The sequence below is a fragment of the Ambystoma mexicanum genome, chromosome 4p (assembly GCF_040938575.1).
Source record: "Ambystoma mexicanum isolate Mex_15411 chromosome 4p, UKY_AmexF1_1, whole genome shotgun sequence".
NCBI classification, from domain to species: domain Eukaryota; kingdom Metazoa; phylum Chordata; class Amphibia; order Caudata; family Ambystomatidae; genus Ambystoma; species Ambystoma mexicanum.
In genome coordinates this window covers 194,046,767-194,072,640 of record NC_090927.1, presented here as the reverse complement: position 1 = coordinate 194,072,640, position 25,874 = coordinate 194,046,767, and the positions used below count along the sequence as shown (strand labels likewise).

Genomic DNA, 25,874 nt, shown 5'->3' with positions numbered 1-25,874 from the left:
ACAGCCTACGATTAAAAGTTACACAAAAGTCGGTAGAACACGTTCACTGCCACCAGCCTTTCAGATATGCTGGTCACGTTACAGGATATAGTGCAACCCCCTCAGCACTACACTTAAGGTGGTGTATGCTGAGCTCACATAAGGAAAGGTAGGAAGGATGAAAAGTATCCCCTTATCCATGGTAACATTAGTTCTTGGAAGGAAAATAGAAAGAAGTCCAAAGGGCTCTCAGCAACACTGCACAAAAGGTTGTGTGCTGCAAAAGTAAATTACAGATGCCTTAGAAAATATGGAAGAAAGCATGACTTCATTAAATAAAGTACAAAATAGTCTATAAGGGTTCCCATAGTTGGAGCAAAAGAACGTGGGGAAAAAGGCTCACAATCACTAATGAGAACAGATAAGAAAATCCAGGAGTCCAGCAAAAAGTGCTAGGGGTCTCACAGGTGGTGGGAGGTGTTGACCTAATACTCCCAGCCAGGCTAAATCCAAAGCCTGACATAGTGTGGGTCCGATTTTAAGCGCTTTGGCCACTTAAGACAGGGGTACCGAAAGGGAACCTCAGAAAAGGCCCCTTTCTCCATTCGGATACGCTGGTGGTGGCTTTTTCGCCTGTGTAAAATGGTTCCACATGGTGAAATTCGTTTGACCTGGCTGGGTTCTTTCGGACCAACTCCTCTTTTCCTGAAAATGAGTGTCTGCCTTAAAGAGCAGAGGTGTCACATATAACCCTTGTGGCTCTACGTATGCAACAGGCAGCATTGCTTTGGCCATTGTTTCTCTTATCTCTCCAACCGATCCTTCACTGTCTCCTGGGGCGGCCGTACCTCCTTCAGCCTCCCCCTGAACTATGGTGTCCCTCAGGGATCCGTGCTAGGACCCTTTCTTTTCTCTCTCTACACCTTCCTTCACTGACCAGTAATCTTCTCTTTCGGCATTTCCCACCACTTCTACGCTGATGACACCCAACTCTTTCTTTCCTTCTCCTCCTTTACACCTGACCTCCACCACACTCTTTCCTCCTGCCTCACAGCCATAAAAGACTGGATGTCATCCCACTTTCTTTCCCTCAATACTGACAAGACTGAGGTGCTATTCTTCCCTGCCAACACTCTCTACCCTTCCCACCTTCCCTTCATCCACTTTCCACCTTCTAACCTCCCCATATCTACCATTGCCCACAACCTTGTCCTCCATCTTGACTCCTCTCTCCTTCTCCAACCACATCTCTCGAACCTCCCAAACCTGTCACACCTCTTCAACATCTGCAAGATCCGCTCCTCTCGCACATTCCATGCCTCCAAACTCCTAATCTCCTCCCTCATTTTCTCCCGCCTCTTCTACTGCTCCTCACTCCTCTTTGGACTCCCTGTCTCTCGCTCAACTCCCCTAAAATCCCTCTACCACTCACTCTGTCTCCTCGGTCCTCGAGACTCCATTTCCTCCTCTCTCAACTCAACTGGCTTCCCTTCCTCTCAACTGAAATTTCATTTCCTCTGCCTTGTCTACAAAACTCTCCACAACCTGCCCCCCCACCCTTCTTCCCTCTTTTTATTCACCCTCCCGCTCTCTCCGCTCAGCAGACCTCTACCTCCTCTCTGTACTCCAGCCCCATGTGCCTCCTCGCACTTCTGCTCCTTCCAACTCTTGCCCCCCCCCCAACATTGGAACTCCCTCCGCATCCGCTCCTCCCCCACCTATTCATCCTTCCGCTCCTCCCTAAAAGCCCTTCTTCACCCCCCCCCCCCCCGACTCCCCTTTCCTACCCCTCTCCCCTTCTAACTCACTTCCCCTACTCTCCCCCTCCTCCTTATAAATTGTTCTACGTGTTGTTCTAATGACTCGACTCCTGTTGTAAAATGCTTCTCTTACTCTTGTACCTGTTATATTGTAAAGCGTTTTGGCTTAAAGCGCTATATAAATTCAATAAACAAACATTGAGCGCAACGATCCAGGAATGGGGTGGTGTAGTCATCCTGAAACCAATTCAGACTGGCATGCAGAGTTGCCTATCTGGGCTAGTACGGATTAATTCCTTTGTGTGAGAGACTCTTCCAGTACGCATGGGTGTGTTTGACGGGATCGTCTCCCAAAATGGCCCCCTGATGAGAAGCAGTGACCGACTGAACACTGGGCATGAAAGAACCCTCTCAGCATGAAGCAATCAGGTGACATCTATTGAACATGGCCGCATAGCAGAGGCTAGACACCCAATCTATACCAGTTGAAAGACAAATATCCCCAGTAGGAAGGAACCTAACATTTACAAAAGTTAATGCTCGATTAGTTCTAGTCTATACAAACTTTAAAAAGATGCAAAACCTAAAAACTTACCCTAGGTGCTGAGTTTTCACATGTCGCTTTATGCCAACAATTGATCGCAGGAGCTTGCCGCAGCTAGGCCACAGGCATTTGTACATGGCTTTCATGGAGTTCTAAAAAAATGCAATTAAAAAGGGGTTACTGAAAGGGCACAATAGAAGCAGGTCCAATTGGTACCATCAATAAAAGTAGCACTAATTGGTGCCATCAATAAAAGTAGCACTTATTGAATGCATGAAGTTCCCTCACTCGAGGTCAGTGCAAAATGTTAGTACATCTGCAGGGCGCCACATGTTCTAAGCACCTTTCTCTTGCGAGGAGCAGGTTCATCTAGTATTAAAGAGTCTAAGTCAGTTTCAAATCCTTCATCCACTTGGGCCGCCTCACTGGAATATTTGGGGCTGGCTTCAGGGTGTGGGGGCGAATGGGCAGACATGCTACTGCTCCCGCTCCAGTGCCCACTGGTGGTGCTGCTGCCACTGTCTGATACATCACCACTCTCCTTCCACAGGTCGCAAGCTGCCTGGGGAGCTGCAGAAAGATGGATAAAAGATCGAATGTAAAACGTCACTCTTGAGAATTGCAAAAACATTCAGAAGACTGGGTATGTGACAGGAACAATGGTCAACAGGGTCACAATGACATGTTTGAGGACTGAACTGGAGTAAAAACAATTACATCATTTGAAAGACTTGTTGAAATGAAGTTAAAAAAACGAGCCCGAGACCACAAAATACTGTAGTCAGCCTTCTCCAGTATTTTTTGTCGAGGTAGGACAAATGCCAATGCATAGTAATTCCTTAAATTACTAAGCAAAGCAGACACGAACATATAGGTGCTACAATGTACCTAGACCGCTCTTACTGATATTCTGAGATATTTCTTGGCTGTTTGCAACTCGGGTGCTGCAAAGCTACCAAATTACTGACTTTAAGGACTCCTGCACTACTGTTCAATTGTCCTATTTTCTCCAAATTGACAAGGCTTCCTTCACAACCCTGCGTGCACAGATGCCTTAAGTAAAGCAAATAATTGCCATCAAGAAGCAAATGGTCACGAGGAGGAGCTTAAAGAAGTAGAACCAGTTTAGCCAGTAAGGAGCCATTTGGAATATATGGCAGCTTTGGACCCAATATGAAGTGTGCATATGAGGACATGCACCCTTTCACAGAAATCACTGGTAAATATGTTGCCACCCGCCCCACAGGGACAAGTGCATTTCTAGTAGGTGGAGTTTGTAAAACTAAGAAACTCGCCCTGCAGGTCCAAGTGGTATTTTTAAGAATTTGCCAGGCCTGCGCTACCCCTCCCCTCACCCCACAATAAGGTTCACCGGGTATAGAGTCTGCTCTACCCATCCCTTTTCGGACCATGATCAGTGGCATTCTGATCAAGGATCCTTGCCTGGGCTCCTCTTCGGATCCTTCTCCCAATCCAGCCACCTTTAGAACCAACTTCTCTTGTTGTACACCTTTGAACCAACCCTCCTGTTGACTTTGACAACCCTTGCCAAGGCTACCCTAAATACTCTTAGTATCCTCCAGAGTTCCTATTGGAAATTGTAGAGTCCAACTGCTGTGGGGCTTTACATTACTTACCTCTTGGTATTAGGTAACCCACCTTTTAATATAGGCCTGTACTACACATGTTGGTAGAGAGAGCAGCCAGGCTGATCTTAACCGGGGTAATGCGAGCTGTACAATGAAATTAGTAAATACAGGTACCCAAGTAAACTCACACACTTAAGAGTTATAGTATACATATCTATTTATATATGCACACAGGGATATTTAGACAAAAACAGCAACTAATGGTAACATTAATCCCGAAGTTAGGATTCAATTCAACAAGAGCAATAAAGTAGGTGAGTAAACTGTCCTTATGCTAAACCTATTCCAGCACAGTATTAGCAATTACAATATTGTGTTTCGAGGAGGAAAAAGTTAACGTTATATCTGAGCAAACTTTGTAAGCAGTAAAACAGTTAGATTCTCCTGTAGAGATGTAGTCAGCCTTTTATTCCATTCCAGCCATAATAGTGTTCAACAACTAAAACCTGTAAGGGAACAAGCACTGCCAAAGCCAATAGGTACAGAAGGGGGCCTTCATGGATCCAGGACAGCCATTGTCAATGGGCCAGTTCAAAGCTCTGATGCTCTCTTAGAATAAATGTTTTAAAGTAGTCAGTAACTCAAATAGAAAATCACAGAAGCTCAAGAGGAGCCGCCTTGAAGAAGCGCAAGCTGGGAGGTCAGTGCAGGTGAGTTGGGATCAACTCAAAAGGGTTTAAAATAGTACTCCCCAAGCTAGGAAGCACTACACGCAGCAATAGGTAGATGTACCCCAATCCCCACAGTACCTGTGAATTGAAGAATTGGTTCCAACTGAATGCCTTCCTGTTGCAGTCTAGCAGACCCTTGTTCCTGATCCTTGCTCGTGGTGACGAAAGGAAGAAAGTCTGGTGGGCTCCTGCGGCAGCACTCGAGAGAGAGAGGGAGTCTGCAGCAATGGATTCTCTGCGATTCAGCAGCCATTTGTGGTTTTGCCGCCTTTTTTACATCGACAAAGAAGAAAGAACAGCTCTGGATTAAGTTACTTGATCCCTCTGTCCTGCGCTCTGTTGAAGGGACTCTGGGTGAAGATTTTCTGCTTCTGCTGGGTTCTCTGGATGCCCACAAAGTTTTGGCCGGATTCGCACTTCCGAAGACAAAGCAAGCGATGATGGTCGGGTCCCCGGTCAATCGGATTCTGTAACTTCGGAAAGTCACAGCAAGTAGGGGGTCGCGCCAAAATGAAGGTCGACTTAAGGCTAGTGGGTCCCACCAGCCCAAGGGAGGAAGTTGTCCCTTGCGGGTCTTCCCAGTCGAAACGAAAATGGCGTCAGCACAGTAGTAGGGCTTTACCGAGAACTTTGCGGTCGAGGAGGGTGCTGCTGCTGGCGTCTCTTCACGTCTTTTTCATCAGATGTCCTTCAGTGGTCGACTCTGCTTCTAGTCCCAAAAACCTCGCCTTTTAAGCAAGTTCACAATCAATCATTTACAGCCGTAGGGCTGTCAATCACCCAGCAGGGAGGCTGTCCTGCCAGCCGGCCAATCAAAACTGTTTTCACTCAGACACACCTAAAGACAAGGACAAGGAAGTTCACATGGCACAAAGGTAGTAAAAAAGAAACCACTGCCACCCGTCATTCAAGTTAGTTAGTGTAACAGAATGTTACATGAAAAGTGAGACAAGGCGTTAGTATGAAACCCCCCCTCAGCACTCCACATAGTGTGGTGTGTGCGCGCTGGATGCACAAAAGAAAAGGTAAGACAAAAGTCATCTTACTATTCTTGGGAACAGTATTTCACCCAGGAAAATGTATTTAAACCGTAAGAGAAGTCCATGGGACTGCTCAGTGGCTCTGCACAAAAGGTGCTGTGTGTCACAATGCAAAAAGCAGACACCAATTGAGTTTACCAGACCCATTAAACAGTGAGGGAAACACAATCCTGGTCAGAAAAACACATGAGGGAGTCCCACTCAGGAGTAAAAATTAAAATGCCCCGAGTCCAGCAAAAGAGCTGGGGCTCTCTAAGGTTAAAGGGAATTGGCACAGAAATGCACATTCTCCCTTACAGAAATTCAGACTCTTAAAAAGGCACTAGGCCTCCATCTCTACCAACAAGGCAAGGACTAATTATAAAAGGTTGTGTACTGTGTTTCAACTCCTTTCTTTCAGCGCTTTTTTCCAATACTGATTTAACTGTGTTCAAAAGTAAAGTGCTTGTACTCTGCAGCCAGAGCACCCCAAAAGTGAATGTGTATATAACATTTGCATATATTCAGCATAATAATAACGTGTTTTTTATTGCTTAGAGTTCAGGCCTAAATAAACAGAACTATTATACATTCTGCCTAACTTGAGTGCTCGGCTTGTGTTTAACGCAATCCTTCACCGCTCTCAAAGTCTAAGCCTTACTGCTCAGTCACAATACTTGGACAGAGTTGGGTTTGGCATTAGGGTTGTTCCCCATAATAAGGGGGCCTCTCAGAATCTGTGCTCAGGGCCGATTCCGAAAAAACATTTAAACAGTTATAGCTCTTGACTGGAGACCCGGGACGTAAGAAACTAGTCTTCGGTCAACTTAATTATTCCCAGGAGCAAATTAATTCATGGTCGGGACGTGGATATCAGGTTCAAGTTCTCAAAAATTAATCTGGAACTAAGGCAGAAAAACTCAGCTAAACTTTATTTGAAGTTAGAATATAATCTGGTCGAGATAGGTTAGACTTGACAAGTTTGAGGGCGGGGGAGAAATTGGTGAAGATGAATATTCCAACCAATCTGTATCAATAGAGGTTCTCGAGAGTGGGTGCTGTAGCAAGGCAGTAGAGGGTCTAATCCATCAGTTCCATTCTAAGAGTCTACGTTTGACCCTTCTCAGGGAGGGTGGGCTAATAGGACAGTTCCCTTGGAGGGAAGGTGCGCCAGAGGAACAGAGGATAGGAAGGTTATAAAGGGTTTTTATCAGTTATAATGTTGTGGTGTTTAAAAAAATTTAAAAGAAAGAAAAAAGGTTCCTTGTTGGGGTCCCTAAAATTCCACCTTGATGTGTCGCATTGGAAAGATCCAGGTACGAACTCGGGACATGACCCATCTCAATCTTATATTGCAGGTTGCTCAGTGACTTTCCTCTCTAGCTGCTCTGGGAGGGTGGGGTGTCTCCAATGTGGTTCATCCTGGTCTGGGCCAAGGAAGGTCCATCCTTGCTCCGGAGCAGAGCAAGAAAACGCAGGAGCTACAACTACTCGTGGCGCAGGAGGGCCGCCACAGGCAGCATGAAGAGTCGATCGGGTCTATACTGCCGAAACTACGTTTCTTAGAGAATGGGGAGAGGTCAGAATTATTTCCAATAAGAATAGAATTTTAGGGATTCGTAGTGGATACAAAAAAAGATGGTAGAGCTCCCAAGCTAGAAACATAAATCCACCTAGATGGCATTAAACACAGCCATGAGGCGGCAATGGATAACTATCTGGGACCTTGTCAAAACGATTGGCCCATTTGCTTCCTTTTCCAGGTCCATTGTAGCCCAGATTAAAACACAAACATCCACAAAAAGGGTTGGCCAATCAACAGCCAATAGAGATAGATCAAGATGGGTGCACAGAGCTAGAATGGTGGTTACTGCATGTGAAAGCCTGCAACATCCAGGCAATATTCCGGGACGTTCCAGACATTGTGATAGTTAGAAGCCAGCAAATGTGGTTGGGGAGCCAGATGCAATATTATAAGGCAGGGGGGAAGATGGTCGCAAGAGGGATTGGCTATGCAAGTCAGCTGTCTAGAGTTATGAAGGACAAAGTCAATTTTTGAATCCGAAGGATTGACAATAGAATCGGCAGCGTGATATATTACATATTCAGGCGTGACAAGATAAAAATATTAGTAGATGATTTCTGGCATTACTGCCTACAGACCATTTTTTTTTTTTTTTTTACTTGTGCATATAGTTTATTAAAACATTTACAAATTGTTCTTTCCTAAATTACTTTGCAAGTAGAAAAAAGCAAATCTAGAACTTTACAATACTAAATCGTTTACAATACCCAACACCTCACAAGCAGTGCAATGAATACAAAAAAGCTAAAAGAATACGAGTCTAAATTTGTTTCTAAAAACGACTCAAAAATCTAGCTTAATAGTTTCTTTAAACCAAACTAAATATGGAGGACTAGAAGGACGTTCGTGTGGTTGGACAAAGTTGTGATACAATTTATATTTACCAATTTTGTCCTGATCTGTAGCCCATGCCGTCATTTTAATTTTATTGGTAGGTTTTGTCTGGATTGCTCAGATTATTCGTCTCCATACCGGAATTGGACAATATTCCCTCACCATCTTGTGCGAATTTAGCTAGAGCTCGATCTGTTTTACATAACAAAACCTCATTTAACTCCATGAACATGGATCTTGGGGCGGAACCAACAATGTGTAGTATATCCTCAGCTTGGCTCTGTCCACATAAGGCTTCCAAGTAGTAATTCCAACTCAGGTCATAGGACCACAAATGGAAGAGATGCAGGGGGACACAAAAGTATTTTCCAGAACATGCCATCCAATGTGTTTGTCTTTTCGCAATCGATTACCTCTACTTCAGCCCAATAAAGCAGTGATGGAATCACCTTATCAACATGATTCAGTGACATCGTGAACCGGCTTTCCCTAGATTGTGCGTACAGGTGTGCCAATTTGGCTTCCAGATGTTTTCATACAGCACAAAACCCAAATATTGCACACTATTCATGATGTTTATCTTAATGCCATCAATATAGTGGTTAAATTGCTGTTTTCTCCTTACTGTCACTGTAGACACTATAGCCGATTTGATCGCGTTGGGTTTTACATAAATTACTGAGTTTCATGGAGGGATTTTTGCAGAACAATAGGTATTCTATCCAATATATAATCGGCAAAAAATAAGGATGGTATTGTTAATTCGCCGATTTTTGACCTAAAGCTGCACCATTGCTTTCTATGGTCAATACAGTCGGACACATACAAATTAAAAGGGCAGAGTGCCAAAACACAGCCCTGGCTTAAGCCCACCGTTTCTACTGGTGGCCCTAAACTCCCCAAACAGTCTATACTAATTTGTAAAAGTGTCCTTTCATGGAGGAACACCAAGAACCTTAATAGCCCTCCTGGGATGCCCACCTTGTGTAACTTGTTCTAAAGTTTGTTCCGGTCAACCAAGTCGAATCTGTAAAGCCCAGATATATGGCTTTAGAAACCCCAACTGAATTTGGGATCGTTGCAACCTCACAAATAAACCATTCAGCATTGTGCCTGCAGAAACTTGTCGGATATACATTTGGTTTCCCACAAGATTCAGCCCACTCAGACAGATTTTCCAAAACAGTGATGAGAATATTTTTGATGAAGCATCCAGAGGTGCTTTTACTTTGTAATTGCCTGGCTTTTTAGTCGCTTTTTTATATACTGGAACAAGAAAACCGTTCTGCCAAGAGATGGTATTTGACCCCATCTAAAGATGTTTGTATATACTAGACCACAATACCGCATCACTCTTTACGATCAAGTTAAACTACCTGTCGGCCGCGGCTGCCCTTGATGCTTTGGATTTTCTAATCGCCGCCCTTAACCTTGCTTATTGTTTTCCTCCATTCACCCAGATGTACCATCATAAACACCAGAGTAGTATGATTATGGCTGGAGAATCCTCCCCCCGCCCCAATCAGTAATCTTTGCCATTGAGCATCTGAAATGGAATTTATTTTCTGGCGCGTGAAGGGACGAGAACACAGCTTGTGCTGCTAATACACTTCCAAAACAGTTGTAAATTGAATTTGTTAGAGATTGGTAGCGTACTCTGGCTACCTGCATTATCCAGATTGTGTCGATAAAGCCAGTTCCTATACGTTTGCTTCAATCTCTTGATACGCCCATGGAACTCATCCTTTTGTTAACGTCCAGTGCCAGTTATATTTCTAATATTTTTAAAACCTTTTTCCTGTCATTAACTGTTTGATGAAATTGGTGAATATTACCACGACAAAATGGTCTCAATGTTACCTTTCTATTGAAATCTTCTAAATACTGCTAACAGACACTGAGCAGGTCATTGGGTCTAGTGCTCTCAACTCATGTCTTGGTTAATAGGATCATCTAACAAGGCATCATATTTTGATATCGTTTTTTGTGACCAGTTGATTTTCTTTCCCCAGTATTTAAACTCAACAGAAAGGGGCCTTCAGATGTTGGCTAACCAGTTGCCAAAAAACCCTGCAAAACCAAAAACGCATGATCACTGGACGCACAAAAAGGACACTACCATAAACTCTAGATTGGACAATATGCCACCCGAGACAAAAATATAGTTCAGTGTTGAGCTGCTTTTGCCCTGTTGCCACATGTGGCTACTGAGAGCACCACCTTTGATATTTCCATTAGTTTAAAAAAGAACCAGGCTTCCAAAAATAATTCACCAAAAATGTCTGTATTTAGTGGCTTTCTCATAAAGTTCTTTCCTGGACCCACTGCAGCCTATCCTGGTGTCCTATATCACAGTTCTGATCACCCATTATTAAAATGTTATCACACCCCAAATTGTCACACTAATCTGCCAACATGGTGTTTAAAACCTCAACAAAAAAAAAAAACGGTCTACATTAGTTTTTAGGGCGTTCCAATAGATATTTATAAGCAGAACGTGGAGTGGGCCGGATGTATCCGTGGAGTCAGCCTCACTGCCAATATATCAGAGGATAGTGCATGGCAAGGTTGAATTCTAGGACGAAAAAAGTTCTCAACCCACACTAATAGGCCTCCTGACTGCCCCTTGTGCCCCCTGCTGCCTTATTAAGAAATATTCTATACCCATCTAATGCAGGGGCCTTCCTTAACCAGACCTCTTGGAAAGCAAAGATTTCATAATTCACCTGCCAGGGAGCATCCTCACCAGGATACAAAAACACTCTTACACCCCCTGAGCAGAGCAGAGTTATTACACTGTCCTCTCTTGATAGGGGTGTGGTGGGGGGAGGGGGCGGCGGGCAATGGGGCTATGACTTCCTCGACCATGTATGAAGGTTTGCGAAAACATTGGGAAAGTTCCTTGTTGGGCCTTCTAATGCGGCCCTAAAATGTATTTTTCCAGGTTCCTGTAACTTACGCTCTTTACGACTTGCTAATTTCTAAATCAGTATCCAATGATGGTGGAGACAATTGACGGGTGTGGGGGGCGAGAACTGGTCACTCTGGAGCAAATTATCTGACTCGAGCACAGAGCAAACCTCAAGGACACATCGTTCTGCCTCCATACACGAACTCTGGAGCTCCTTTGAATAAGTAACGGCTGTGCCTCTATCATGGAGTTTGTAAGAAAAGGTAAAACGGTCATCTTCGAAGCTTCCTCTGTCGCACTTTTATTTGGTTATTCTTTTTATTTGCTTTTCTTGTTTTTGTAGGAATATCAGGAGGGGTCAGGTTCCTCCGGCAAGACCATTAGTTGTGTGATCCAGGGTCTGTGATAGAAAGAAATTCTTAGCGTGCCTCCTTTTAGGTGCACCAGATGGCAGACTTGTTCCTTTACTCCTTTGCGATGGAATGGAATTGGAGAGGTTCTATGAAACATACAGAGAAATCTGAGTCCACCTGTGAAAATGCCAAAAGTGATATAGCTCCTTCCGTTACTGAATGGTTAGCCACGGGACAGCCAGGTCTCAAAACACTAGAGGCTACATTCCAGTCCATAAAATCAATTATTGGATCCAGATTATCGAAAACAATTGAGCAGCTGGAGAAAAAAAAAACCCACTACCCTAGGCTATGTTCCTGCATGTTGAGCACACTTTTGTATGGTAGCCTGTACAGATCAGTTTCCATGATTATATTGGATTTCACTATGTAAGGCATTGTAAAGCAGAACCAATGACTGCAATGTCACATGAATGGCCAGGTTACTTGTGTTACATGACTAGGTTCCTGCCAAAGAACTGTTCGATGAAGGAGGTAGTCCATGGTGCCAAGACTCCTGGGCATGCAGCAGAGATGCTCCACAGGAGAGGCCTATCTTGCACAGTTGTGTCGGCAATAATTAGAATTTGACTCCGTGAATTTGCAAAGAAGGCCAGGCTGGCATATAAGGAATTAATGTTTGAGAGTTTTTCTCCATTAGCCTCTTTATCTAAACTACTGCACAGCTGGAGAAATGAATTTGGACGATCGTCGTTTGCCTGTTCACACATCCCGCTACCCGCTCGATTCCATGCAACAGCACCCGACAAGTCGGAGGCTTTTTTATGGTCTTAACCCCACCCTCCTCTACTGATTCATCCATGAGGGTTTTATCGGATATAGACAAGGGCTTCATCATAGGATCAACCTCTTTGCTAGTTTTGGATGCTGTAAAGATTGTAACGAATTAGAGGCATGTGTGCAACAGTCCCCCAGCTGCCTGCCAGACTGCACTTAGAAATTTGTGTTTGGGCGGGCTCTTATGCATGGTGATGCTTGTCTTTTCGGCCTTTTCCTCCACACAAGGACATGGACAGGAAAGGCACCCAAGACTGGCCCAGAACGCTCTGGATCACTTCCAATTGCCACACCAAACACCAGTACATACCCCAACGATTTCACTGATCGAATACTTCACGGGCAATGCCTATGTGGTGATTGAATCTGGAAGTATTTCACATGTTTGTGGATCGGAGAGGTACCAGAGTACGGATGCGTTCACATGGTTGGCTTCAAAACCTCCCAGACTCTGAAGGCTGGTTCAATGGTTTTAAATCACTATTTTATTCTGGTCAAAGTAGCTTCCCTCCCTTACCCTCAGTGGGGTTCCTCCACCCTAACTCAGGCGTCCCTAACGCTTGGGTCTTGCAGCTAGCGGCCGGTAGCACCTACTATGCAAGGCTGGCTGTAGGTGATTGTACAGGCAAAAAGCACCATATGGCTCCCTCTGGGGTTTCTTCTAGGTGTGTCCTGACCAAACACTCCCCAGGTTTTGCAACAAGAAATAATGGTTTCTTGTGCCCGTAACGGACACCTTGGACCGTTACTTCACATGCTACCTCCATTTCCTTTCCCTGCTTTTACTACTTCCGCCTCACCCTCTTCTCTCTTGCCCATCTTCGTGCTCTGCCTCCACCACATCCTCCAATCTTTTTCCTCCAACCCCCCTTCCTCTCCCCTTCTGCCCCTCAAATGTCCACACTCTCCTCGCCCCTCTACATGCCCTTTTCCCATAAACTCTCAAATTCACCCTACACTTCTCCATCTCCCCGTATTTATTTCTCGCTCATTCACCTTTCGAGCACCTTCAGTCTCTCCAACAGCCTCTGCCACCTCCTCCTCCATCTATTACACCCTCCTGACTGGTCTCTAGTTAGACTTCCTATGCTCCCAAACGCAACCGAGCACCGTCCTCTCTTCAATGCTGGCTGGGTTTTTATAGTCTTCCTTCTGAACTCTTTGGCAGGAAGGTATCCATTAGAAAGGGAACATATGACTACCACGGAAACATGTGGTTTAAATAATAGGTTTCATCTCTGATCCGACATTTTGGAGAGATGACAAAACGTTATTCGATTACTTGCAGTAAGATGGGCAATGCCACAAAACTGGAGTTAAAAACAGACTTACCAATAAGTGGAAGCAAAATCAATTTGAAGATGACATAGCAATGTACTACTTAGATGTGCATAGAGTATGAGACAGTGCATTAGAAAAGGCAGCCAGCTTAACCAATTAAAAATTAAGACAATTTATCAAGCCATCTAGTCATTGTGATCACAACAGACTCCCAAATGGAAGAATAGTCATGCAAAGCAAATTAGCGAGAGAGAAGCAATGGGGTGAAGAACAATAATAAAAAGCTTGTATTGTGAAAAAAAAAAAGCAGTGGGTGCGGTTTCGCAATGACTGAGGTCAATGCAAGGTCAACTGTGTAGTTTGGATGGCTAAAGAGCATCGCTGACCCGCTTCAGCCACGCTACAAATAGAATAAGAAATCCTGTGATCTTTTCCACTAACCTGGCATGCTAATGTCAGTGCAGGGAGGGCTCTGCAGGAGAGGGCTGCAGGACAAACTGGTCAACACCATAGCTGCCATCATCTCATCCATCTCTACAGCATCTGACCTCCTGCAGCAGAGAAAGGGAGAATGAGTTAAGCATGGGAGTGTATCGAACACCAGTGAAAAAGAATTTGCGCCTCCTATGGTTTGACTGTGCAAATGAAGCACTGTACACGTGAATACCTTCCCCTGCTCATTGGCAAATCAAACACAAGGATAATGTGCAAAAGCCGATTCTAGTTAGTGCTACAACTATTTTCGGCATTACCACACATGACCTATAATTCAGAAGAGGCTTACCTGATACTAATTTTCGCTGAATTCTAATTTTCTCTGAATTCTGGGACTTGCGTAGTCCTGGATTGTTAAATGGGAAAAGCAAAAGCTACAAGTCTCACAATCCTAAAACAATCCAGGACTGAAGAGTAGCTCCCAAATGACAAGCCAAGTTGTCCTGTGTTTGGAAGATTTTTCCACAGCTCTACGGTGAAGGGTGTGAAACCACGTATTATCAAAGACAGACAAGGTTCTGTAAGAAAGGCATGGTATCAACAGTAAGACAGACACTTGAACACAGTTCAAGGGTGTTTATTGAACTTTGAAAAAAGGTTTGAAAAACATCTATCTAATCCTAAATTTAAAGATGGGAGCAAGCTACCACCATCATCAAATAATAGTAAAGCAGTCCTAGTGGTGCCTTGTCAAAATAAAAAGGGCCTATATTAAAAATCTGATTGCCAATCTTTACCTCTAAATACAAACAGTGTGCGAAACAATTATATGTAAAAGAAGGGTTCATTAAATGATATTTCAGGATATTCAGGCCGTTGGCCTCCCTTGCCCACGTTTTCAGCACGAGACAAGGTGGCACACTCGAGCTTAGCACAGTCTCTGGCTTCTCTAGCACGAGGGTGCAGTTCAAACATTAGCATCAGGTCCTTCTGTGCCCAAGTCTTTTTGCCTTTCAAAATCACTCATTCAGAGGGGCTGATGCAACAAACAATACGTTATTTGCCTCTTTGGATTTCACATGCACTCAATTTCTTAGGTGATTCACTATTCACCTCATCTCGGATCCCACTGAGCAGGGCTCAGATCCCCTTTCACACAATGCTCGTAGGATTTTTATGTATCCAATTTCTTGGGTGACCACAGTTCACCCTGTATCCCACTCCACCAGGCTCAGATCTGCTTTGACACAATATTCCATTAATCTTCTTTATGCCGGTTTCGGACCAAATTTTAATTTAAACACAAACTTGTTTTAACCCAAAACTCTCAGCTGATCTCCCTCACTCGGGCCAACTTTACCTACTTAGTCATCAACTTTTGTTCCTCTTTTAAGATCAAAGACTTTGTGCACAGGATTTTGCTTGACACGTTGCAGGACCACTTCGATTCACAATCCTTTGTCACTCTTTCGCTTTTGCCACCCCTCAGTTGGATACCTTAGAAAGACCTTCGAATGAGCATGCACGCAGTGCCAGACCACTGTCTAGGCTATCGAATCTTGGTTTCAAAGTTCAATCATGCATCTGTTGTCCAATTTTACTTGTATTGGTGATCACATGCATTTCATACACGGTTCACTTCAGCATTCACCATACAATGTTGCCGCTTTCAACCTTGGCTTCAACACAGACCGGTCTGGCATCGACCTCCCCAACTCACCGGCTGTGTTAATTTCACTGGCGCTGCTTTGTTGTAGGAGTCCAGGGCAGTACCACGGCAGCAGGAGATTCTACCCGCCTTGATTATCGACGCAGGAGAGCCCCGGGTACCTCTGACACACAATGAAAAATTCAGCCTGGTTTCCTGGTTTTTCGCTTTCTAGTCGAGGTTTTGTGAAAGTAAAGGTTACTCGACGAAAAGGTCATGGGCACTTCCCTCCTTGCGATCCTGTTTTGCCGTCTTTCGCCTTGTGTTAAACTGCCATCTTGGAACTGCTTCTTCCTCGTTTGCTTTGCCTCACTCAGAGGGTGCTTTCGTCCTCCGCCTTCTATCCGTGTGGGGAAATGTAATGGAATTCAGGTGTGTGCAATGGCCCGTAATTGCCTGACCCTGCCTGACTTACCGTATTGGGACATGTCGGGTATACAGCTCGGGTGTTAGTCAGTTTTCTCTCATAGCGAGTTGTCCATGAGAAAGTGTTAGTGTTGTGAAGGGGGCGGGAGGGTGAGTTCCCAAGTATCCTACCTAGTAGGATGTGATAAAGGTGTTACACGGAAGGGGATACTGCGGCTCTCCATCCGGTGTCTAACTTCTACTTCCCGAAGACCCCGACCCAGGTGATCCTCCTGCACTGGTCCACCGCCAGGAACTGTATCCAAAAGCAATGGCCATGTCCCGGCCACCTGGATGACAGATCCCGGAGGACTAGCGGGTGAGTAACCTTCAATTTTCTCTCAGTTCCAACCACAAAATCGTGATTTTGCTCTATGAGCTAGCAATGGCAGAAAAGTATTGGCGTCAGGCAGGAGAAGGCGAATGGAGAAGTACATTTAGCCCCAACAGAAACTACACAGATATACTCAAAGTATACACTGTTATAAGCAACTCGATGTTCAAGTACTTCAGAGTAGAGCTAACACACACACACACAAAAAATAACAGTTTAAGTATGAAAACAGCACATTGCCTTAGGACAGGCCCTTGCTACTCTATAGTTAAATGTAGGACGTACACCTGGAGCTAACCTTGGGACATGGTTATGCTAAGGGGCGGAGAGAGAAAAGGTATTCCTAAACAGACAGGTAGATACTTACACCTATCAGTGAATCACAATGCCAGTAAATGGGTTGAACAATTGCTCACCACACCCTATGTTAACACATAATATAGAGTGAAAGGTCTCCCCAAAAAGCCCATCTAATTACATAAGATTTTAGTGAGCCTAGCTAGATACCGGTTCACCTCCCAGATACACTTAAAACAGGTTTTGTTTTAGTGTACTTGGCTATCAAACAAGCCTCAGACACAATCAAACCAAGCCATAAAAGGAGGAGAGGGAGGTGAGAGGGGGGTGTTTAAGGGTCCATTATAGACCCGAACATCCATACTTTCACAGCCCTCTACATTATGCACTCGGCATTAGTCTTTGGCAAGTAATAATTCGACTCTTGGAGAGTGGGAAATTATGTACTGTGTGCATGTGGATAACAGAGGTGACAAGTGCCTTTTTTTTATGCCTGGTTAGTAGCTCGCAAATTGGAATTTTGACTTGTGTGCTACATAAAACACAAGCAAGATCCATACTATACCATTGGTGGAACCACCAGTTCAGACCTACCTCTTAGGGACATCGATGCTCCTGGATACCGATCTCGTTGCTGCCTCTGCAGAGTCTGTGGAAACCATTGACAGGCTTTTCTCAAATGGAGGCTTTTGTGCCTCAAGCCGCACATCCTCAATTTTCCTAGAGACGTACAGCTCCTGCTCCGGGATGAAAACCTTCACCTCATCATCTACATGGTTGTGCTGTTCCACAAAAGCAGCACACTCATGCCCACAATGAATTACAAATACCTGCAAAAAACACAAAGATAGATGTGAACTAGGTCCTCGATCAGAAAAGACAGTTTCTGGCAACAGCTTACGATCAAGACCATGGATTTACCATACTCTCAAGTAAAAAGGTACCCGTCATACATTCAGCTGCTCAATTACATCGTAAAATAGGTTTACAAAACATTGGAATCAATCATTGTACAAGGTCTGTGCCGACGAATTAAATCAAGCTACATCTTATGCAAAATAGACTGTCGAATGATGCAAATAGATGGAGCTTCATTAAGTACAATTGCTTTCGTACGAGATAACGTTGTGCTGAGGAGTCGTAAGATTGCAAATTAGTTTCTAAACACTGCCTCCCTGCACAACAGTAACAAGGGTATGCATTTGATGATTGCCGAAATAATCAAGCCATCTCATTCATTGCCCTGGGACAAGGAGGTAAAGGCAAATGTGACTGTTCCACCGTCAGGGCTCTGAGAGTCAGCCTTTTCCAAACTTGCACTGGGATCATAGTGCTGTTGAAACCCACAGTGTTTAACCACTGATAAAAGAGGTACACTCCGAGGAAAGAAGCTGGACCATCAACATTATTAAGCAAACGCAATGCGGATTGCTTATTACGCCGACATTAAGCACCAGTTCCGATTGTACTGTACTGGGCGAGCGGAACTTAATCACACTTGGCCACACATTTTATTTGAAATTAGTATACAGTGGTTTTGTGAGCAGGAAGAGTATGGGATCCAGTCAGTAAGATTGCAATATGCCCGACCTTAAAATCTGCCATGCAGCGGTTTATGCCCTCCCCTGTAGTCTGGAACATGCATGCAATGCCTTTCCAAAAATCTTACCATGGGCCAGGGCCTTGAACAGTAGCCGGGGAGCAGTTCCCCACGTACATTTAAGAATAATGGATTGAAATGGGAGGCTAAACCACTGGAAAATTAACAGGAAATTACGATGTGCAGGATAGTGTCCCAACACCAAAAAAAGGTTTGTAGTTTAACATTTGACTCAAACAGAATACTGTATAATCACGTGGTTTATTTACAATACGGGACCCAAGCCAAATCAGAAAACTAAAATAAAACTTATGGATTTGGATTCATAGCACATTCAGCAGTTATCCATAAAATACTACCTTTGACGACAATTGTGGGATCCCACTCATGTGGCCTACACTTGAGGTGGTCTAAGCATCCATTTTGCAGATGTAAGATGTGAAATTAAACAAGCTTCCAGTACATTAAAATGGCAAAAATTAAAGTGGGTCAGTAAGCGCCAACTTAGTTACAAGTCAAGATTGCCAAGCATTCGTGCCATCTTGAGAGCTACACACTTCAGGACTAGATCCGTAGCTACAAACAAAAATTATTAACACAATGGTCATTATCAAATATTAACAGCCCAAAATATTGCAAGGAGAGACAAACGATTCCATCTCCTTGCCAAAAAGCAACATATGATTTAAACCATTGAAGGCTGCGGAAGAACAAGGCAACCTGGCATCACCTTTTGCCCTGGATAGAGTTTGGAACGGTTCAGAGCCTGGCATTCGGGGACTCTGGACCCTTCTTCTGGACACTCCTTGCAGTAGCCGTCCTCGCAGGAAACTAGTGGAGGCTCCCCGCCGAGCACGGCCTGTAAGGTGGGATAGTGTCCAGACATCAGAGTCCCATCTCCTACAGCGCTTGGGATGCACACCCTTGCCCCCATCAGGGACCTCTTCCCCAGACGCTTCGACAGCATGCTGGCCATAACAAATGTGCTGCAGAGAAAACAAGAAAACGTAGGTAGGTTGTGTGTTCCTCCTTTTGAGCAAAGAAAGAGGATAAAGAGGATATAGCAAATACAAAATGCCAGTTCAACATCACAGAGATTTAGATTCATGTTTGAGAAGTTTAGTAGGAGCCAATTCTATCCGCATACATTAACCACCAATGCTTCAAAATGGTGGGGTAGGGCCCACTACCTGTATGAGAGGACAGCTAGGAGCTGTCCCAGTTCTCAGGACAGTAACCAGGTACAGAGGAGAAAGGATTTCTCTTGGGTACCTGGGACCCTTCCCAACATATAAGAATAAGAAACGTTTCGACAGCAACGGCTCAGATCCACCAAGGGTGAAAAACAATGGACTTCAAACCGTGACAAAAAAAAGGTCCACTTGACCACTGATGGTATGCAGTGATGGTATCAAATAGAAAACAAATAATGCATTTTTAAACGAACCCAAAACATATGGGGTTGGGAAAGGGAATAGTTTTAGGGGTGGGGTGGTGAAAGTATTTTCTTTTTTAAAGGGAGGGCTTGGAGCGCGAACCCCCCAAAAACAAGCGAGGAACATTTAAGATTTTTCTACGTTCAAAATTCATTCTTTGCTTGATCTTCGAGAAAAATCACATGTAACCGCCACTGATGACCAATTGAAGATATCGTAGGGTAGTTTACGGTTAAAGCGAATAGAAAACCATTTTATCTCGCATGAAATTGGCACCACACTCAATAATAGAGATACAGTAACTACACACATTTGCCAGCTGCAATTTCCGCTGCAATGCTTCTTCAGGTCACTGAATCCTTTAACACAGCCAAGAAAAATTCCAAGCTCTAGTCTCACTGTCACATGACAACCACAAGCAAATCTCCCGATTGATACAGTTTATGCAGCATTGGTTTCATACATGGTCTCACAGAGCAGCTTTCCTTTCCCCAAGGCTCAAGGCCCCAGCACACTGACCAGGCCAACAAAGTAAACGTTACTTACCTGTACAAGGTTTTAATACAAGCGTATTGTTTAATGAAAGAAAAAACGGAAACGGCTCATTATACCCATTATTTTTTTTACCAAAAAAATAAACTATCAACAGTTGTCAGGTTGCACAACTCCTAGTAGTCCTCTGGCACAATAGAATTCACCCAATAGTTGACTTGCAATACATACAAACTTCCACCGAGTTACCTTAAGAACGAGTAACCAGTGATGCAAGAGCACCGATTAATGACTCTTCAGCCGAATAATTTAGATGGTAGGCTGCCCAGCAACAGATTTTCCACTTTAATACGTGTACGGCCAGCAGTATTTGCAGAAGGTAAGAAATGATCCCCAAGCAACTGCAGAAGGGCACTGCACTAGCAGCTCCAACTGGCGAATGGCTTTCAGGTAACATAATTTAACGGAAGCTACAATCCACGAGGCAACAAGCAGCATACTTTTCAGGTGACAAGATGTCGAATGAAATTCTAGCCAACTATTTTGAAATCATAGCAATCTAGAAGCAAATGGGGAATCTGTACATAAAACGAAAATAAAAAACTGAACGGGATATTTGGCTGAATTTCACCGCACGAAAATTACGTACGGACGAAGATTCCTACCAAGACCCCCATTCAGTGTAGCATTACAGTGAACAAGGGCAGCGGGGGTGTCCCCCTCACCCTTGTTCACTGTAATGTCAGCAGGGATGTCCCCTGCACCGGTCACAAAAAAGACATTTAAAAAGCACAACCCCTGCAGTGCCGGTTCCCACCCACGCAAGGGAGTGTAGTAGACTGGGGCAGACAAGGTGGTGTGCCGCCCACAGTTAAGTAGAGGGTTTGGGGGGGTAAGGGGATAGTCTGAAATGTCTGGAGGAGATAAAAAGTTATTTTCGGAAAAATAACTCGTTTTTTTCTCCATCTAACATGTCAGCTTCGATTTAATCTCAGTAATCCGCAAATGGTACACAACCTGACCAAACGGAATTTAAAATTCTAAACCAGCAGCAAAGTCCAAGAATCCTTATTAATACATTTTGGGGGCGGGAGGGTTACATTCAGATGGTGTTTGACACAGCCTTAAAAAAAATGAATGGCACTAAGCACCATTATGGCTCCCCGGTACAGGAAACCTAATTCATTTTGAGTACAAGTCATACAGTATGAGATAAACAGTTGCACACTCAAATTTGTCCCCAACAAGTATCCACTGAAGCAGATCACTACCTTAATAGTACTAAGGGGGTGGGAAAAGCAAAGGTTAACAGACGGACCATGCCCGTTACCGAGCCAACCAGAGTGCACATTAACTTTATGCATGCTCGGTGTCAACATGTTTTGGGACAGAGATGCCAAACAAAAATGAAATAAAGAATCTGTGTTATCGTCCCTTATCAAATAAGATATTAAAAGGCCTTCCAACACAACTATGAAAGACTTGGGCAGAAGATCTATGAATATTCAACAGACTACCACCGTCAGCACATGATTCAACTCGCCTCTCAGGCCCTCAATGAAGCAAAGCTGTAGTATTCTGCAAAACTTTAAATTATGAGTGGTCCTCAACCACATGACAACAGAAGAGGTTTTTAATAAGAGTCACATGGATCTTTGTTACATAACTAAGGTTGCACTTAAATAAGGAACATCTACTCCTAGGAGCACGGGTTACCTTCTCCAAAAAGACTGCCAACAGTTCCTGTGTATATCAACCCAGCTTCAAAACGTTTCAAGCTTTCTGGGTCAAGAGACAACACTTCAAGTTGCTTCATCTCATTAGTGGTCCTTCTGCAACCCTGGTCACCAAACAATATGGTGCACCAGTTCAAATGTATCCACCTCTAGATACCAGCGTGACACTTTAACTGTGGTACTCTTCCACTTTCCAGCACTCAAGAGTAGGGGTGTACCGAACTTCGGCTTCGAGTGAGTATTCGGCCAAATTCTGTCTGAAAAAAAAGCTGTTCGGCTACGGCCGAAGAGTTTCTTACTATTCGGCTCTTGCCGAATATTTTGACATTCTCATTTGAATACAATGCAACATGAACTCAGAAAGGCAAATATAGACTTCAGTTTGCAAAACTGAATAGAATTAGACCAGACAAATTGCTACCACACAGCTGAAAAATATCTTATATTGTAATCTGCTCTTTAGGACATGTTTGTTTTTACAGATTCTTAGACATAAAAAGGTGCTCATCTTTTATACTTAACCTGCAACAATACAGGAAAACCTTTTCTTTTGGCAAATGTTTATATGCAATGTGCACTTATTTCAGTTGGAAAAGACAAACTGAAAGAAATGTGCATAGATACTTTCAGTTCCTGTCATGTCACTTCCCATTGTGTACGTCATAGTCCCTCCCCCCTTTTCTTTTTTGAAAGACTTGAGTCCTGAGTTTAACATTATCTGATATTTTATCAGGAACGTTAAGTTGCATATGTTTGTGTATTGGCGAGAAGGAGTGGCTAGGATAAGTGAAAAGTGACCAGCATTTGTTTGGGTGGGGTGAGTAGTTGTGAGATGGAGTTCACGCATTTAAGATTTCCTCTTGACTTGTGTCATGCATGAGTCGACATGAACCATTTTTTACATTTCTATGTGAGCTGCAAAGAAGTTTCTAAACTAGACCGCATCGACTTTGCAACTGGATTGAGAATGCAATGCATCTGATTAACAAAGGCAGTCCTTTTGCATTTGTGAAGCCTCCTACTTTAATTGGCACTGAGTATGCAACAAACTTCTGTACATCTGGTCCCTTCATTTTGGTTAAATCTGCTTTTTTCTGGTTTATATAGAATGATTTTAAAATGGTGCTTTTTTTTTTATAAGTGTGTTTTTTTGAAGTTTGGAACATGATTTACTACATAAAGCAACTATTCGGCTTCATATTCGGCTTCGGCCGAATAGTTGACAAACTATTCGGTATTCGGCCGAATACTAAATATGCTATTCGGTACAGCCCTACTCAGGAGTAAGGTCTCTGAGCAGTGACTGGAAAGCAAACAGTATTAACTTCTTCAGGAACAAAGAAATCCTTTCCATCTTTTTGTTTTCCAAATTCACATAAATTATGCAAAAAGGCGCTACCTTGGCAGGTGTAGGCGACAAGTTTATGCTCACTAATACAAGATATTGGACACCCTCATCAAGCACGAAATAACTGATGCCCAAGAAGCATGTAAACCCTTACTAAATAAATAAAAGGTTGGAGCTTTTAGTATGAACAAGTAGATGCTTTCTAACTTCCAGGAGTTTCTCCATGTTATTGTAACATGAACAGAACCCACTGCCCCCTTCAGATTACCAAACTATTAAAATGTCTTGCTACGGCAGTCTTCTGATCACATTGTGATTTAGCAAGCAATGCTGCATTCATCTCTCTGTAGGTTACAACCTAATCTCTTGAGAAAACCTCTTCCTTTCCGGCTACTCGATCCATCACCTGCAGTCGGCTTGCACCCCACCCCCCAATGTGGATCCACAGGCATCTTCATTTATGGGCTGGACACTCCAGATTCACTTTTAGTTTTAGCCCGCTTGTCCCCTCGCTTAGATTCTCACTTGTTGGTCTACTCGATGCTCGCAGGTATGGTCACATTCCTAGATTATGGAATGAGAATCTCATGTTGCCCTCTCGAAACACGTTTCCCTACTCATGGGAGAACCAGTGGCCCTGCTTTCACCGGATGTTTAGATCAAGTAGCTACCAGTAGCTGTTGGATGATGGAGGACATGATCATATTTTATCAAGATGGTTTACGGCAGCAAAGAAAATTAAGACAATCTAGACAAGATGAGAAACATCTTAGCAAACAGCCTGGCTCATGGAAGATAAAGCAGGTTTATTTTCTAGCTGTGAATTGGGCTTTATTATCTTCCAGAGGTAAAATACTACTAAAGACATGTAATAGTCCAGTGCTGTTGTACAGGCAGAAAAAATCTCTCTCACACTCACAAATAACCTGCTGGCTGCTAATGGGAAGCACCAGGCCTGTTTGTTCTTTTTGCGTTTTACTTGCTGGCATGGCAGCATCCCGCTTTGCCAACAGCACTGTTTTCTTCTAGGTTTAGGTTAGAAATTGCACCCACATCACTAATACAGGGGGCAAAAGAATGAGCGAAAGGCCAATTTTTTTTCAGCCCTAGGACAAGGCCCAAAATATGAACTTGCCACTAGCTAGAGGCAATTGCCTCTTGGCGAATAAGAAATGGTGTGCTGTGTGTACATGTAGACTAGTGGTGGCTAAGACTTTTTAGGGCTGGCTAGGAGCTTGCAACTTGAAAATCGTACCCCTGCTTAGAACATTTGCAAAAGGGCTCAAACTCGAGTATCCATGTTTGAGATTTGTTATGGTTTACAGGATGAAAAAAAACACTCCCAATCTCAAGGTACAAGGGGCCATTTCAAAGTGCTACAAGAAAGCGAGGTTAAGTGAGAAGATACTTTTCTGCATACAAATCTCAGTTGAGAGTAAGTTTTTTTTTCTTAATTGAGGAAAACAAAGAAGACTCGAGGGAGTATGATCAAATCATGAGGGTAGCCTAGCAAACTAAAAGATGAAATTCCAAAAAGGGATTTGAAAAGAATAGAAGTGCTGTTTTCATTTGTAGGTTCCCATGTCGACTGCTTCTAGCCGGTGACAGTCAGGAATCCATTAGGGGCACTGAGGCAAGTGTCATGCATTTCAAACTATTTTACTGACTGCTGTGGAGCAAAACGAAAATCAAGAAAAAAACGACTCATTCTCATTTATGTTGATTTTGTGTGTGCCCTGCAGAATCTTTGTACCATCTCTTCACTTGTACAGCCCTCCAGGCTACGTGTATGTTTTTCAACTAATTGAAAAACATACACGTAGCCTAAAACATAACATAAAGATGACCAGAAATCCTTGAAGTATAAACAGAAGCACCACCAAAGCCGTCCACAACCAATGCGACCATCCTGAAGCGCCAAACTCCTCTTCAGTCCAAGGATTGCCCCAAGTAGAAGCGGTCATAAAACGGACAGTACATTCATGGATCAATATTACCGACATCCATGCCATTAATAGAATCCAAACTCTCCGTCACAGAGTACAAGCAATCTACATTCTATGGCATGGCGCTGATGTTTCCTATTATACGCGTTCAAATCCTTTCCAAGTCGGCCTGGAAAACGTGTGCAATAGGTTGGTACTAAAAAAAATGAAATAAAAAAATTAATACAAAAAAATAAAAGTGTGAAACTTTCCTGCTAGACTTGTCAGCCGTCCGAAGAGGTCTTATATCTAGCTCCCATCGAGAAACCCTTGAATGTCATAGCCCCCCCCCCCCGTTGAGTGAACCCAAAAGAAAGACATTCACCTCCACCCCCCACAGTTTGCAAGTGTGGGGTAGGACACTGGATGAAAAAGGTTTACGATATGAAAACAAAATTGATGAGCGGCGCCTCCAAGAGCAAGGCGGTCCTTGACTCCGGTTCCCAGAGACAGCACCACACACACACAAACATTAGATATAAAACAAGCATTGGCAGGGTTTGGGCTTTGATGTAGTTATGGGATAGGGATAGGCATATACTAGGCATTGATATAATGGTACTCTGAGGCCATAAGATGCCAACAGCTGAAACATTGAGTAATACTTGGGCATGTGGATGATTTATTTTTTATTATGTGCCTATAAACAAGTGGCAAGAGAGGGAGAACAAGACA

At 43.6% G+C, this 25,874-nt stretch overlaps 1 protein-coding gene across 1 annotated transcript in view; it reads right to left on the bottom strand.

The window, feature by feature from the left end:
* The window catches only part of ZNF395 (zinc finger protein 395), a 199,706-nt gene that overhangs the window by 114,727 nt on the left and 59,105 nt on the right, over positions 1-25,874 (bottom strand). The window contains exons 2-6 of the mRNA XM_069605688.1: positions 18,933-19,188; positions 17,197-17,432; positions 13,865-13,974; positions 2,627-2,853; positions 2,335-2,435 (exon numbers count right to left, since the gene is read on the bottom strand). Coding sequence (XP_069461789.1) covers positions 2,335-2,435; positions 2,627-2,853; positions 13,865-13,974; positions 17,197-17,432; positions 18,933-19,178 — 920 coding nt within the window. The 5' untranslated portion in view covers positions 19,179-19,188. The remainder of the gene's footprint in view (positions 1-2,334; positions 2,436-2,626; positions 2,854-13,864; positions 13,975-17,196; positions 17,433-18,932; positions 19,189-25,874) is intronic.